The sequence below is a fragment of the Gadus chalcogrammus genome, chromosome 12 (genome assembly GCF_026213295.1).
Source record: "Gadus chalcogrammus isolate NIFS_2021 chromosome 12, NIFS_Gcha_1.0, whole genome shotgun sequence".
NCBI lineage: Eukaryota > Metazoa > Chordata > Actinopteri > Gadiformes > Gadidae > Gadus > Gadus chalcogrammus.
Genome location: NC_079423.1, coordinates 16,686,752 through 16,703,960, shown reverse-complemented (window position 1 = coordinate 16,703,960; position 17,209 = coordinate 16,686,752). Strand labels below are relative to the sequence as shown.

General features: G+C 49.0%; 1 protein-coding gene across 1 annotated transcript in view; it reads right to left on the bottom strand.

Annotated features, from left to right (window-relative positions):
* Positions 1 to 17,209, bottom strand: part of LOC130393523 (anoctamin-8-like) — a 28,917-nt gene continuing 11,708 nt past the window's right edge. Inside the window, exons 2-11 of the mRNA XM_056604194.1 lie at positions 11,811 to 11,921; positions 10,859 to 10,991; positions 5,277 to 5,415; positions 4,564 to 4,660; positions 3,888 to 4,004; positions 3,292 to 3,419; positions 2,562 to 2,723; positions 1,630 to 1,782; positions 847 to 973; positions 1 to 152 (exon numbers count right to left, since the gene is read on the bottom strand). Of these exons, the coding sequence (XP_056460169.1) occupies positions 1 to 152; positions 847 to 973; positions 1,630 to 1,782; positions 2,562 to 2,723; positions 3,292 to 3,419; positions 3,888 to 4,004; positions 4,564 to 4,660; positions 5,277 to 5,415; positions 10,859 to 10,991; positions 11,811 to 11,921 (1,319 nt within the window). The remainder of the gene's footprint in view (positions 153 to 846; positions 974 to 1,629; positions 1,783 to 2,561; positions 2,724 to 3,291; positions 3,420 to 3,887; positions 4,005 to 4,563; positions 4,661 to 5,276; positions 5,416 to 10,858; positions 10,992 to 11,810; positions 11,922 to 17,209) is intronic.

Genomic DNA, 17,209 nt, shown 5'->3' with positions numbered 1-17,209 from the left:
TCAGTTTTTTTGTTGGTGAGAAAACAAACGTAAGCTTATTATAGCACTTAATATTTCAGTTTTTTGCAGTTGAATACGTGATAGGTGAACACTCACAAGAACCATTTTGATGATGAGATGTTTCTCATAGGCACTCTGGAGTCGGTAGTTTTCTGTAGGAACACAGTCACATCAGCATCAAGCGTCTTCCCTGCATGACATCCACCACTTGCCCTTTCTCCCGACAGTACTTTGACGGCTGATATAGAATGACCCACGGTATCGCCTTACGCTCCGAGAACGATGTTCTTTCTTGTTGTGGATTAATAGTAACAACAATAAGAATACATTCGATTTGTACATGTTATGTACAGGTTATGTGGTGACAGCAGTCTTAGAGGAGGTGGGTTTGAGGGCCTGTTTCAATGAAGGGAGAGTGTTAGCCTGTCGATGGGGTTGGGAAAGGGTCTTCCATAGGGAGGGTGCGGCCACTGAGACGGCCCTGTTTCCCCAGGTTCGGAGCTCGGTCCTGGGGGTTCTGAGTGTGGTTGTGTCCAAAGACGACCATTGTTAAAGGTCCCATGACATGCAACCAGGTGTGTGTTTAGAAAATCTGCCTCTTCTGACATCACAAGTGGGCGTGTCCACCTAGATGTGTGCCGGATAGATCAGTCCACCAGCCTACCCGGTGGACTGTAGCAAACGTTCCTCATCTACCTGTCGTACATCTAGGTGGACACGCCCACTTGTGATGTCAGAAGAGGCCGATTTCCAAAAACGGCGTTTAACGGCTAATCACACTCCCACCTGGTGGTACAATACGTCCCCTTTAATGAATGACGCGTCAGAGCTCCCGTCGTGGCTCACCCATGTCGTTGAGCCAGAAGGCTATCTTCCTGTACACTTCGTCACACGCGCTCACAGTGATGGCCAGCATGATCTTTGGGATGAAGCGGGCTAGCCTTGGCATTTCTTTGATCCCCATCACAAACTCCTGCAGGAAAACAAGAAGGTGTCAAGGGCCAGCACGCCAGGCCAGCATGCCAGGCCAGCACGCCAGGCCAGCACGCCAGGGATCACGTGAACTCTCTGATTACTGAGGCATTTGGAGACAAAAACCGAGTTTATCGGTACTGCCTAATAGGCTACAGAGGGATAGCAATTTGATCTGATCATTAGTCCGACATTCATTACCCAATATTCTCCTCTGGAAGTTTAACATTGTTTTTAAAAAGGTGCTGTAGGTAGGATTTAAGAGCTTTTATTGGAGTGAAATTCATTAAATGATAGCCAGCCAAGAGGGAGAATGTATTTTCTGTCTGACCTTATCTTTACAAGGCTCACATCTTAAGGCTTTAATAATGTAATAGTTTAAACGTTATTAGTAATTACTACACTTTCACTGGATTGAAAATTGATATTGTATTTTTATGATGACACCAAGCAATAATAGCGGAAGGCATCATATTGAAAAGATTATTAAACACGAAAAGGAGGACAAGAGAGGAGAGGAGAGGAAGAAATGTCCACCACTGTCTATGCTAAGCTAAGGCTCAAAGCGTCTCTGCTAAGCTAGGTGACCGTGCTGGAGGGTCCACTGTGGGGGGCCAGGTGGGGGGCCAGGTGGGGGGCCGGGGGGGGGGGTCTGACCTGCAGCTCGAAGCAGACCAGCATGGCCAGGAAGACGACGCAGAGGCAGAGCAGGCAGACGGGCAGGCTGACCAGCCACCTGAACAGCAGCCGCCGCCACGGGGGGTAGAAGTACTCCTCACAGCCGGTGACGGGGCTGCAGCGCTTCACCCCCTGGGGGGGTGGGAGGGTGGAGTACACACGGAGACAAGCACACACACACACACACACACACACACAGAGACACCACACACACACACACAGACAGACACACACACACACACACAGAATAAGATCTGTAAGAGGGAGTGTGTGACTAAAGCATTGTAGGACATCATTAAGAGGAGAGGAGAGAAGGGGAGAGGAGAGGAGAGGAGAGGAGGGGAGAGGAGAGGAGAGGAGAGGAGAGGAGAGGAGAGGAGAGGAGAGGAGAGGAGAGGAGAGGAGAGGAGACAACAAGAGAGGAGAGAAGGGGACAGGAGAGGACGGGAGAGGAGAGGAGAGAAGGGGAGAGGAGAGGAGACAACAAGAGAGGAGTGAAGGGGAGAGGAGAGGAGACAACATGAGAGGAGAGAAGGAGAGAAGGGAGAGAAAGCGAGAGGAGGAAGAGACAATAGCGCTGTAGGACATCATTAGAGGAGAGAGGAGGAGAGGAGTGAGGAGAGGAGAGAAGGGGAGAGGAGAGGAGAGAAGCGGAGAGGAGAGGAGGACGAGGAGAGGAGGACGAGGAGAGGAGAGAAGGGGAGAGGAGAGAGGAGAGGAGGGGGAATGCGAGGAGAGGAGAGGAGGGGAGAGAGGAGAGAAGAGAAAGGGAAAGGAGAGGAGAGGAGAAGAGTGGAAAGGGAGAGAAGTGGAGAATAGTAATGAGGATATTCAGGGAGAAGAGATGGTGGCAGAGAACAGGGGAGCCAGAGAGGGGTCCGAGGCCGAGCTCCTTGGGGGGGGGTCCGTACCCTGAACTGTGGCCGAGGCTCCTCCAGGCACTCGGCCGGGCTGTCCAGCGTCCCCCACTTGTAGGCCAGCTCCGAGCCCCTCCTCTTCCAGCGCTCCAGGAACAGCGTGGCCCACACCACGTTGAACAGCGCAAACACCACCGAGCAGATGTCCCGGCTCGTCTGCACAACCGCCAAACACACGCATGGTCAGCCACGGCCCCGGGGGACACGTCGTAGGGAACCACTAGCTCTACGCACAGCTCAGCCTTACACGAATATACACACACACACGCACACGCGCACGCACGCGCGCACGCAGGCACACACACACACACACACACACACACACACACACACACACACCTCCCACTACTCGTAGTGGTTAATAACAAAGGGAACTGCATTTTTGTTATCGCAATTATTCTCCCAGAATTTCGTATTATTGATTTTTTCTTTTCTGATTTTGTCATTGTTATTTAAAATCGTCAATGGTTAATCCCATGGTTTGAAAATGTATGTGTGGCTTTATTTAATTAATATTTACGTGTGTTCCTAGTGTGGGTGTGTTTGTGTGTGTGTTCGGTGTATGTGTGTGTGTGTGTGTGTGCGTGTTCCATGTGTGTGTGTTCCGTGTGTGTTCATTGTTCAGTGTGTGTGTGTGTGTGTGTTCAGTGTGTGTGTGTGTGTGTGTGTGTGTTCGGTGTGTGTGTCTTCGTTGTGTGTTCGGTGCGTGCGTGTGTGTGTGTACCTGGTCTGACTCGGTGAGCATCCACAGCACAAAGCCGATGACGGCGGGGTACAGCATGGAGGTGGTGTAGAACCCCAGCCAGGCGAAGTACATGGCCACCTTCACCCCGAAGTAGTCGCAGATGTCATCTACGGATGAACACATACATTATTACATAAGACTGACCATATATTAATATCATATAGATACATAACATAATGCAGACCATATATTAATATAAAGATACATAACATAATACAGACCATATATTAATATAAAGATCCATAACATAATGCAGACCATATATCAATATAGATATACATAACATAATAAACACATCAAATATATATTTAATATAGATACATAACATAACACAAAGGGACCATATATCAATTTGATATAGATGTCCTTCTGTGTGTGTGTGTGTGTGTGTGTGTGTGTGTGTGTGTGTGTGTGTGTGTGTGTGTGTGTGTGTGTGTGTGTGGGTCTGTTTCTTTATGTGTGTGTGTGTGTGTTTTTGTGTGTGTGTGTGTGTGTGTGGGGGTCTGTTTCTGTGTGTGTGTGTGTGTGTGTGTGTGTGTGTGTGTGTGTGTGTGTGTGTGTGCTGCTCTACTGACCCAGCGGTTGCTTCTCACACACTGCCTGCACCCAGGACTTCATCAGCTGGCTGAGGATCCGCTGCTCGTGGAGCGGGAACAGTTGGCGGATCACCCCCCGCGCACGCAGCTCAGGGACTGCACGCACGCACACGCGCACACACACACACACACACACACACACACACACACACACACACACACACACACACACACACACACACACACACACACACACACACACACACACACACACACACACACACACACACACACACACACACACACACACAGACCCCCACAGAAACAGACCCCCACACACACACACACACACACACACACACACACACACACACACACACCCACACATAAAGAAACAGACCACACACAGACCCACACAAACACACACACAAACACACACAAGCAGTAATGTTGAGTGGCAGAAGAGATTGGCAGGGCAAACAGAGTGTGCGTAATAAAATAGAGTGCTAAAACAATTCGATCAAATAAAAAGATGGTTCAATAGTACGGAGGACGGATTAACTTAATGTACCGTTTGTTAAAGAAAAAATATATAAAAAAACAGAAAGCCAAATTAGCTTTCTGCACATCGGAGTAAAAGCCTGTAATTGTTTAAGTCCTCCATAGTAACCACCAGCGTGGATCAAAACAGGAAGTTCAAATGTATATTGCTCACTGATTGGCTGGCCCTCCAGGAAGTTGATGTTGTGGAGCACCTCGCCTTGCTTGGCTCGTAGGTTGTCCAGCCAGTGCTTGATGATGCTCTGTCGCTCCTGTGGCGAGGGGAAGAGGGAGAACGGGTTCGATGTGTGTTGTGCTTCAGGGTGTAGCGGATATATTTTCTATTTTTTCAGGGTGTATTTTTTTTAGTTTGGCATCCAAATTATTCCAATTTCATCGTCAGGCTTTTGTCGTACTGTTCTTAAATGTTGTATATGTTAAATGTAATATAAAATATATAGTTATATGGATACAAAGTGAAGTTATAGTTGACATGGACGAATGTATTGTGAGGTATGAGTGAAGGATCAGGAGTAGTTGGTAACATTGTCACAGTGCTACTGTATATACCTGCTGTAAACGTAAACACAATGAAGTGTCCAGGTTTGGTTCGACCATTTATGTCAACACACATTTGTGCGTTTCGTTCGTGCAATGTGAAGCAAACAAGTGTTGTGTGTCAGTTTTGTTTGATCACATGTTTGTGGATGTATATATACACACAGTTGTGTATTCATTTAGTCAGTGCATTCATATGTACACATGTTAGTGTGTCCGTTTTGAAGTACACACATTTGCGTGTGCCCTGCAGTGTGATAGTGTGAGGTCTGTGAGCAGTGTGTCCACAGGGAGGTGTGGTCAGTGCGTCTGAGTGACAGCGGGCTCCACCTGTGAGGTGAAGAAGCAGAGCTCGCTCTCGATGTTCTCGTAGGTGTAGTCCTCCTCGCAGGAGAAGCTCCGGGCTCCGCCCCCGTACTCCGGCTTGATGGCCTTCCTCAGACCCAGGTCCTCCGCCCCCCGCAGCAGGCTGCGTACACACACGCACACACACACACACGCACAGACACACACACACACACACACACACAGAGACGCATGCGCACACACACACACACACGCACACGCACACACACGCACACACAGACACACACACACACATACACACAGAGACGCATGCACAGACACACACACACGCACAGAGACGCATGCACAGACACACACGCACATGCACAGACACACACGCACACAGACAAAGACGCATGCACAGACACACAAAGACGCATTCACACACACACACACACACACACACACACACACACACACACACACACACACACACACACACACACACACACACACACACACAAAGACGCATGCAAACACACATGCACAGACACACACACACGCATGCACAAGCACAAAACACACACACACAAACACACACACACACGCCCACAAAAGCACACACACACAGACACACCAATTAAGTACTTCGTAAAACATGCCCTGCAAATATTCAGGCACTGTACATATACTGTATATTGAAAGTTAGCACCAGCTCACACACACATAAATAATTGCTTCACTTTGTATGTATTTATATTTTTGTGATACAGATGCATCAAAGTGCGAAACTGTGGGTGTGCACTTTTCCATGTCGGGATGTTTGCAACATCGGCGGTGCCAAACATTATCTCACGGTGAAATGTCTTCATCTTTGCACGCATGTCAACGGAACACGCCAGGTGTGTGTGTGTGTGTGCGTGCGAGCGTGTATGCGTGCATGTGCGTTGGCGTGCGTGTTTGTTTTCTTCCCCACATCTTGTTCCTCTCACACCTCCTACCCGTCATCCTGTCCTCATTCTCCTGCAGTCTCTCCTCCCCGTCTTCCCCTCCATCTCCCCCCTCTACCCCCACTCTCTCCCCCCTCTCTCTCTGAGCCATGCACCAAATATTGGGAGAGGAGTGGCTGCATTGGTAGCATTATAGTGTCAGGAATACCGGAATGATTGGGTACACACGTTTGTATATACGTTTGCGTGCATGTATTTGTATACATGTTTGTGTGTTCGTTTTGTTTGCATGTGTTTGTGTACACTTTGGAATACTTTGGCCTCACATTCGATTTCCAAAGTCTCCCCCTGACTCCTTCCAAGGCCGACGGCAGAAACGTAGGCCATTCTTTTTGTATTTTTGTGTTTGAAGTCTTAGAGAATAATCGATGCGAAAGTAATGATTGATTTTGCAGCGGTGTAAAAAAAAAAAACATAAAGAAACAAGGGAAAGATATCAATATTTAGGATTTTGAACAAGGTTTTCCTGAAGCTCTGGGGCTTTTGAAAAGTACATCCTTTTCTCGACGTCCTCCCTCCTGCCCCCTTGAACCCTTCCTCACCTTTCCCTTCATTCATCTCATCTGCTCAGCAGTTGCCCAAATCCCCCTCCCCATTCATCCACCCCCCCCCCCCCCATTTCAACCCCCTCCAGCCCATCCCAGTGGCACTGGGTTGAGACCAGCGTAATGATGGAGCGTCCTTCACTCCCCCCAGCAGGCGGAGAGTGCACCTCATTCTGTCTCCTAAACACACAAACTGACTGGCTGACCACACACACACACACACACACACACACACACACACACACACACACACACACACACACACACACACACACACACACACACACACACACACACACACACACACACACACACACTGATTTACATACATTGACTATCTGATGTACACACACACACCCACTAAATAACTGATGCTGCCCCCCCCCCCCCCCCCCCCCCCCAGTGCTGAGGTGGTGGACCTGCTCCACCCGCCCCCCCCCCCCCCCCCAGTGCTGAGGTGGTGGACCTGCTCCACCCGCCTCCATCCATCACCCAGCCCTGAGCCTGACGGAGGAGCCGTGAGGCGACCGAGTCACACGTGCTCAGCAGCCCGGTGATGGATGGCAGTGGGGGGGGGCTCACAGGCCGCGCCAACCCCCCCCCCCCCCCCCCCCCCCGTGATTCACTGCAAAGTCCGGCACAGGGAGAGAGAGGAGGGGAGCGCAGCCAAAAGCAGCTGCTTCTATTCACTAACGACTTTTACGTAACCCAAGTCAAAGAGTCCAAGTGCAAAGAGGGCCTTTTAGAGGCACACAGCTGCCAGGAATCCTAATGAGGCTCTACCTCTCTCTCTCTCTCTACCTCTCTCTCTCTCTCTCTCTCTCTCTCTCTCCCTCCCTCTCTCTACCTCTCTCTCTCTCTCTCTCTCTCTCCCTCCCTCCCTCCCTCTCTCCCTCCCTCTCTCTCTCTCCCTCTCTCTCTCTCTCCCTCCCTCTCTCTCTCTCTCCCTCCCTCTCTCTCTCTACCTCTCTCTACCTCTCTCTCTACCTCTCTCTCTACCTCTCTCTACCTCTCTCTACCTCTCTCTCTCTCTTTCACTACACCTTCCCCTGGCCGTCCCATCTCAAACTCTCTGCCTGTTTAAGAAAGAATGGAGAGGCAGTCGAGTCTCCTCGGGAGTAATGGTGGGTTCCCATCCTGATTCCTTTCTATAGCTTTAATACAGACAGGGGACGCCACACCTCTCTGCCCGGAGCAGTCAGGGTGAGGCGTCTCGCTCAGGGACACATCGACACTCGGCAAGGAGGAGCCGGGGATCGAACCAGCAACCTTTCAGGGACAGAGAGAGAGAGAGAACGGCGTGGACGAGCGAGGGGAGACTGCTGGGAGGCCCGCCTTCTGGAGTTATGCTAATTGGGCAAATATCCATCAGCGGCCGTGCTGCTAATTCAGCAGAACTCCGAGGGACGAGATGCAGCCTCGTCAGAACAGAGGGAGGGGGAGGGGGGGAGGAGGGAGAGGGGGAGGAGGGAGAGGGGGAGGGGGGGAGGAGGGAGAGGGGGAGGAGGGAGAGGGGGGGGAAGGTTGAGAAATCGCAACGCCCACCTTTCAGTTGTTTTCCTACAGTGCCCCGCGCCCGGGACGAGCTCCGGTCTCGTGATGCGCATCGCGGTTTCACTGCAGTACCTTAACCGCGCGCACGTACAGTTTTCAAATAAGTTCAACTTTGTGAGCAGCAGGAGGTCGGAAGCGGAGTTTGGCAGTGTGGGGATCGTAGTCGACTTAGAAAGGAAAGCCATTGTGAGATTGTTTTGTTAGGTCCAGTCTTACCGAGAACATTATAAACATATTCAAGTCCAAGTACAAGCCATTGTCAAGTTTTAACGTTGAGACATTGCGAACGGCCCTGAAGAAGTCTTTGTTTTTGCACAGGACCACGTTATACTTGGTGCTGTCCTCCGAGCTGTTCGGGCCCCCCTAGCTTGTGTTAGCTCCAATGCTATCTCAAAGCCGCTAACCGTGCCAAAACAGCAATCAGAAGCGGCCATACATACTGTATGCATGCTATTCAAAAATCACGAGTAAGCCGTCCCAGACACCCCAACGTCGTTATGAACGCACCAGAGAGATCGTTACACTCCATTAGCTTCTACGCGCACGTCAAACCTCCCGGGTCCCGCCTCAACCTGTACTGGGAATTCAAGGTGAAACAGAGATGATGGCTCACTTAAGATGTAGGTCAACCTTTAAACTGGGAAAGGTGTGTGTGCGGCGACGGTGTGTGTGTTTGTGGGACGGCGTGTGTGTGTGTGTGTGTGTGTGTGCGACGGCGTGTGTGTGTGTGTGTGCGACGGTGTGTGTGTGTGTGCGCCTGTTTGTGACCGCACACGCTTGCACAACACACACCGCGTGTCTTTTGTGGGTGGAGAAGCCAACACATACTTGGCTCACGCTACAAACGTTGAGCAGTACATTTCGAAGACACTGGCACACTTTCAGAGACCCCCCCCTCATCATCACCCCCCTCCTCTCTCTCCAACCCTCCCCCCTCCTCTCTACGGCTTTTAATATTTCCCTTGCTGCCCCTCTCTCTCTCTCTCGCCGTTTCCATCATCTTTCCCTTCGTCCTCTCCCGTCTCCTATCATCAACCTTGTTCACATCTGCGTAAAAATGACGTTCCAGATGGATTGCTTGTGTATTTTTATTTGCACGCGCAGCAAAGCGAAGCTGAAGGAATCTCCGACAGCTGCTAAAAAATGCTTCGTCGGATGCTGATGCCTTCCTCTTGCCGCTCCGCAGCGCGTGTGCTCTGAGGGAGGAGGAGGACGAAGACGAGGTGCATTGGGAGCTCGGTGTAGTCTTCATCATCGTCACAACAGCGCACATAACTCTAAACGTGGAGGTCGCCGTTAACCTCCTTCATTCCCAGCCTAACCGCCGTTGGCACGGAGTGTCTGTGTGCTACTAACCCAGAGACGATAGCTCGCCGCCGAGTGAATACGCCTCAATTCCCAGCGAAAAGCCCTACCTCCACCTTACACCATCATTACTCCTTGAGGGAGCGTCGAGTGGATTCGCTCCTTTTCTGTCGCAACTCTTTGAGCCTGCAGACACGCACGTGTCGTGTACGCACGTGACTCCGTTGTACGGGCATTTGAGGAGCAACCCGAAAATAAACTAAGCACATCGCTCGCAGGTAGAAGTCAAAGCGGACTCGGAGGCTGACACACTGTAATCCTACACCCTGGCAACCGCAGCCGGCTGCAGTTGAACCTGGGGCCTGTTCAGATTAGAAGCCAATAGACTGTACCGCTTAACAGCTGGGGAGAGACAAACCCGAGGTTAGTAAGTGAGCACACACACATCCATTCAGGAGAACACACGGTTGTGTGCGATCTTCTCAGTGAAGGCCACCTTGATGGAACACAGCCCCCGGGTAACGATCTGTATACTATACATCAGTGGTTCTCAAACTTTACCTACCCCCTCACCGGCACAAAACGTTTTTGGGCAGGAAAATGAATAAAATGAACATAAATAATGTATGTGCGTTCTATTTGCCAGTGTAAACACGAACATTAAAAGGGTGCAAATTCTCAGAATTTCGTAAGGCAGCAGTTGCATGAAGCACAAGCCTGTGTCGAGATGAATCCCATTTACATATATTGTTCCGTAAACTGACGTTATTTTGGTGTTTCTGGACGTCGTTGTTCAAATTGACATTTGAACCACGTCCATCTTCTCGATTTTCCATTGTCTAGCTTTCAAAATTTAAACTTTCTGAGTATGAAAAACAATTGATGCTTTTTTTCTTTTCTTCTTTGAGTAGCCCCTGCAGTACTCCAAAGTTGAGAACCGCTTTGCACAACTCATCCCCCGAGCCCGGAACACCGGGAATACAGATATAGATCAGCACACGGGAAAAACTGCAGCCCGCCCTTTCTGATTTCATTGACAGCCAATATCAGAGCCCCCATCTCAAGAAACAGCGATGCATCAAGACGTCGAAGCCAGCCGTGAGCTGGTGCTCAACACCCAGATGGCGTATGAGGGTGCAGCAGTGAGCTCTGGGTGGTGTATCGGGTGGTGTACTACTGCTACCACGTCACACGGGCAGGGGGTCGTGCTTACTTCTCGTAGGTCGCTGTGACGAAGAAGGCGTACACGCTGGTCTGTTTGTGATGCCGGATCTGGATGATGAGCTCGGGGATGCCCAGCCGGATGTGGTTCAGTAGCCATAGCAACGTGTGGTCGTCCGTGGAGTCTGAGTGGGAGGGAGGACCGGAGGGAGACGGGGGGAGACAAGGGGGGAGACGCGGGAGACAGGGGGACGCCGTCAGACAGAAGAACGGATGGGATACACAGATGGAGGCTGAAGGCTTTCACATCTGCCTCAGGATCCAACCCGGGATTAGTTATTTAATAGTTATAGTAATTAGTTATATAAACAAATCTGAAATAACAATCAAATTCCAATTAAAAAAATTCAATTAGACAGTTCAGCATTACAATGAATGTTAAAACATAGTTTATCTTCCATTTCACCAAAGATAGTCATTATCATATTTAATATATCGAACAGAATCATAGATATACGTATATATATATACATACATATACATATATAAATATCCACAAAAGAAACACATTTTGTCTCTTATTGCTCTCAGATAACCTGATTGGAGCCAGTTCACCAGAAGGTTGCGTTTCAGTCATCCCACGTTACATTCCCCCCCCGCCGCATCAAAGCCTCCCTTCTCGCGTCACGTGGTGTTTATCGTGCCGCCACAAACCCCCGGGCTGCCTGCACAGCTGCTGCATCTAATTCACAACAACACTGGAACCTTATCTAATTCACAACAACAACAACGCTGGAACCATATCCAACACTTACAGTAACAACAACACTGTAACCATAGCAGATAGCGAGCCATAGCGGATTAGCGGTCGACATGCTGTCTGAACGCATATGGGTGCAGATGATTATGATCTATATCTGCGTCCTCCTCAACGTTCTTGTTTGTGCGTCGTGTTTGTGAGTCTCTCTCCGATGGACGTGTGTGTTTGCACGTAGGATATTTACCTGCGAACGTCATGAGCAGGTCGCAGTTCTCCGTGGGCACCGACTTCATCCAGGACTTGTGGGACATGATGTGTCGCCCGGCCTGGAGCAGACGCTTCCCAAACAGCTTGTCTGTCAGCGAGAGAGAGCGACAGGGAGAGAGAGAGAGGAAGGGAGACAGAGACAGAGACATAAATGATCGGTCACCTTGTTGTTCACCTTCCTCCACTTAAGGCAGGTTGAGTGTAAATATCACCGCCCGCCCCAGAGATGACAGACACACCCATCCCCTCAAACAGGTCTCATGCTCTGAGTTAACATGATCAGGTAAAGAACCCTCCAGCACACAAACTACAGGGCCTGAGGCCCACCAGAGAACGGCCACCGACCAGACAGACAGAGAGACAGGTTCACCAGCCAGACAGACAGACAGACAGCCAGACAACGTTCACCAGCCAGACAGACTGACAGACAGCCAGACAACTTTCACCAGACAGCCAGACAGACAGACAGACAGATAGACAGACACCATGAAGCTGAGGGATTCTCTTTCCGAGAGACATCCACCAGCAGGCTGAATATAGCACATGTGCGACAGTACAGTAATGCAGCTCAGCTCTACGATGCCGCGTGGTCGGTCACTACGCAACAGCCACAGCGCTGCACATCAACACACGCACGACCCAACCAGATGGGTGTCATCTTCCGTGCGTGTCTGTGCATGTATCGACGTAATGCAGCAATGTTCTCTCCAGGTCTGGCTTCCAATCAGGGTTTCTGCCAGGCTACTCGAGCCCGCTGTTTCAGAGAGCCGGTGAAGTGCAAATGGAGTGGCTGATCTGGTCGGCGGTTCCGAGGCGGCTTTGATGAAAGCACCCCGCTGCTCAGTGCAAAGCGAGAGGCCGGCAGAAGGGGCCATTCTCCCTTCATCGCTCCGGGAGCCCGGGGCGACGACTCGGCCCGGTAACCAGAGAGACGGTCCAACAAGGCACTTTCTCAGAGGATACGCTCAAGCAAGGCAAACCCGACTGTAGGGCCAGCAGCAAACAGTTTACCGTGAGGCCCCTCTGTCCGATATTGAGCCTGAGCTGCATGTCCGTGTCTGTGTGATGTGTGGATAAACACACAGCATGTGAAAGCATCATGCTTGTATAACTATGTCAATATAGTCCTCAGGGGCGGTTTTAACATAGAGGCATAGGTGGGCGGCCGCTTGGGGCCCCCATGAGAGGGGGCCCCCCAACCAACCTCGAAAAAAGAAAGAAAAAAAAAGACGACTGAACGCGAAAATAAAATTAAGGGTTTGGAAATAAAATGACCCAAGTGGCTCAAATAAAAAAAGAAAAGCGAAAAGATGCCGGTAAGTATTTGGCAACGCTGCCAAAGATGACACACTTTTCTACGGCTACTGTTGGGGATAAAGAGGAACCATAACGTCCAAAGCGTTCAGCAGCTAGCTGTGAAGTGGCGCTAGGTGAAGACCTGTGAGAAGACGTTAATAAGTAGTACACTGTGTTAGAGGCATGTGATGTAGAGAACAATCCATCTCTCTCTCTCTCTCTCTCTCTCTCTCTCTCTCTCTCTCTCTCTCTCTCTCTCTCTCTCTCTCTCTCTCTCTCTCTCTCTCTCTCTCTCTCTCTCTCTCTCTCTCTCTCTCTCTCTCTCTCTCTCTCTCTCTCTCTCTCTCTCTCTCTCTCTCTCTCTCGTAATGTCAATTCACTTACAATATCCTGGATCTTGTACATGGGTTGGTTTGTAGATAGATTGAAATGTCAATCCCAAGTGCAAACCTCACTCACACATACAAGTAAATTTGTCTTCTTGGCAATATTTGCTAAGAATATGGTTGTTTGTGATGTTTTGCTAAGTATATGACAGTTTGTGGGGGCTTACCCTAACTACTTGTCTTGCTGGTTATATTGATATTAATTTGATCTTAAAAAAAGTATAACCAGTGCTGGTTTAACTGGCATTTTGGCAAAGACAGGTGTTATCTGAAACATGCTTTCATCTTCATTTTGGAGTAAAGAAATGTATGCAGGGTTTAAAAGGGGAAAGTTTTTTACTTCTCTCCAATCTTTACTTCCGTGTAGATTAGCTTCCGGCCTATCCCAATTACTCAATTACAACAACAAGACAGAATTCAGTTTACCTAATTCACTATTTAAATGATGACATTTTACCGTAATGTATCATTGCAACAGTCTTTATATTTACTCTTAAATTGCATCCTTTTGTGGGACTACTACTACTGCGTGTTTCTAAAAAAAAAACGTATATAGTTTTAATCTAAATACCTGCGTGTAAAGGGTGTAACAAGTTAAGAAGGGAGAAACACAAAAAGAATCCAACCCAACAAGATGACTCATTGACAAGGAATGAAGGAAGAAAACAACCCTGTCTATTAGAGAATCAAACGACAGTACAGACATGCTTACACTTACTCTGAGTATTCTGAGGACACTGTAATCAGCAGATTAGCTTTACCTGCCTATCCACCATTCAGTCGGTACATATTTTTTCTCTGTTCTCTTTTAAAGATTGGCTGAGGTGGGCCCCATACATATCTTTGCCTTGGGCCCCCAATTTACTAAATCCGCCACTGATAGTCCTACTCGCTTGACTTGTGTGGACCCAGAGCACAGAAAGAGCAGAGGAGTTGACAAAAGGGGAGAGATGTCATGCACACACACACCCACACACACACACCATTATTGCACCGAATGAATCCTCCTTTCTTTTGTCACAATGCAATAGTCTTTCTGAAAAATGATATCAATAACGGTGCATGATTTAAAAAAAAAACGCAATAAGATTCCAGATAATAATCAATAAAATTGCAGCTACTAAGTTAATAAGAAAGTGAGTCAAGTTATTTTCCAAATTTTCTCAAGGATAATAGGAATAAAAACATCTTTGACACAAAACCATCCGCTACATCTCCTCAACGTCAGTGCCGGTCTGCTGTTGTGACAGACTCAAACCTGCGCAGAGGCAGGAGCTGAATATTTCAGAGGGTTAGCATGTCTTGCTAGCTGTGGTACTTACAAGCCAGCAGTGTCAGCTTTAGCCTGTCCCATGCTGCCCGCACCTGATGAAGAACCGCTTCAGACATCAGGACTGGACAAAAGGGCTCCGCTCGCAAAGAAAGATCCAATCTGCCCTCTGCGGCTACGCACTTCGTCGGTCTTCAGCTGGCGTGTGGCTGCTGCCAGCGCTAGACGTTTCTACCCCGCCTCGCCATGAGCCGCATTCTAATGAGATCTGGATCCATTGTTGACATTCAGATCATCACACTGACCAACCAGTGTACACACTCTCAAACACACACACCCACACCAACACCCACGTGTTTGTGTTGCATGCACACACGTATACAAGCAGTTTGACGGATATAAAATGCTGGTGGCTCCTGGATTTTCTGCTTGTTTCTGCATTTGAATGAGTACTGGAACCAATGTTGACACACAGGTATACAAGCAGTGTACGGGTATACAGAGCGAGATCGGGGGGTTCACCCTGTGTTTGCGTTGGCACTCTGTATACTGTACACACACACACACACACACACACACACACACACACACACACACACACACACACACACACACACACACACACACACACACACACACACACACACACACACACACACACACACACACACACACACACACACACACACCACTGCTACCAGTGCCACTTTTTTCTCTAAATTTGGGACTTATGACCGGCGGGCGACCCATGTGGTTCCTGTGGGCGACCAGGTGCCATGTTGGCTAACACGCTAACACACCAACACACCAACACGCTGGCAGCAAGGCTGTCTGGTTACCTCTAGGTACACCCATTCATGCACACATTCACACACCAACGGCGGTGTCAGACAGAGAGGCGACAGCCAGCTCGTCGGGAGCAGTTAGGATGAGGCGTCCTGCTCGGGGACACCTTGACACTCGAACTAGCAACCTTCCGGGTAATCAGCCAAACCGCTCTACCTCCTGAGCCACATGCCGCTTAAATAAACAGACACACATAACCCAGAACCTCTCTGTCGTCACACAGTGTGTGGTGAAACGCTGCTTTCTACTTGCGATCCCCTCGCAGTCTGACACAGTTGTGACTCTCTCTTGTTATGCTACCTTCATGCGTCTCATTCATGTGTCTCTCCGTGACGACCCCCAGACAACCCCCAGCCTTCCCTGACGGGGGGATCACCCACTCTGCCATCCTTCTCCAGGGATCCAGCATGTATGCATTCAGATGTGTTCTTACGCAGACAATATCCTTTTAGCCAGTTTCGCCAACAAACAGCAACTATACAAATATTTGGAAGTTCAAGCAACTTTGCGTCGAGAATCCAGTCGATCAATAAGTAATGAAATATTTTTAAGACCTTTAAGAAAATGGACCCAGTCTCCCATCGCCATGGAAATGATCGTCAGGTTGCTTCAAGATTACAGCCTCCGATGTTCTGTCAGTATTCCTTAAGCGTGCTAAGAAGGAGGGAGGGATCGCATTTCCAGGGCATGCTGCTGTTATCAGAAACCCAGCAGACAGCCACAGCCGGCAGGGAGCCTGTGATCAGTCGGCTTTACAGACACTACACTGCCCTGTGTGTGTGTGTGTGTGTGTGTGTGTGTGTGTGTGTGTGTGTGTGTGTGTGTGTGTGTGTGTGTGTGTGTGTGTGTGTGTGTGTGTGTGTGCGTTCGTGTGTCTGTGCGTCTCTGCGCATGTGTACGTATGGTTACGGTATGTGTGTGCGTAATATATGAGTGTGTGTGTCTCTGTGTGTGTGCATGTGTGTGTGTGTGTGTGTTTGTGTGTGTCTCAGTGTGTGTCTCAGTGTGTGTGTGTGTGTGTGTGTGTGTGTGTGTGTGTGTGTGTGTGTGTGTGTGTGTGCATATGGGTGTGATTGGGCGATGTTATTTCTCTACAGGATGAAAGGAAGGTCACAGATGACAAGGTGCAAAGTCTCTTCCTAAGCTGTGGGAAAGTCTATTTAATAGTTAAGTGTCTTAAAGTCAAGGTCTGTTTTAAACTATAATTTCTCATCCTCACAATCATTTTCATGTGTCATGTGTTGAAGAAAGTCCTTGGAGCTGGTCCTTGGTTGCTTTAACCGGAAGGTTGCTAGTTAGATCCCCTCCTTCTCCGAGTGGAGTTTTGAGGTGTCCCTTAGCAAGACACCTAGCTTCGACGAGCTGGCTGTCACCTTGCATGGTTGACTCCGCCGTCGGTATGTGAATGTACGAATGAATAGGTAATTGTTAGCCAATATTGTTAAGAGCTTTGAGTTACCACTGGTTAGAAAAGCACCTTTTTTGTTAATGGTCTTCCTTTTTCTGATGCACTCTCTGTAATTTAAAACACCTATAATCAAATTGAGTTGCTTTGCATAACAAAAAGTACACATTAAC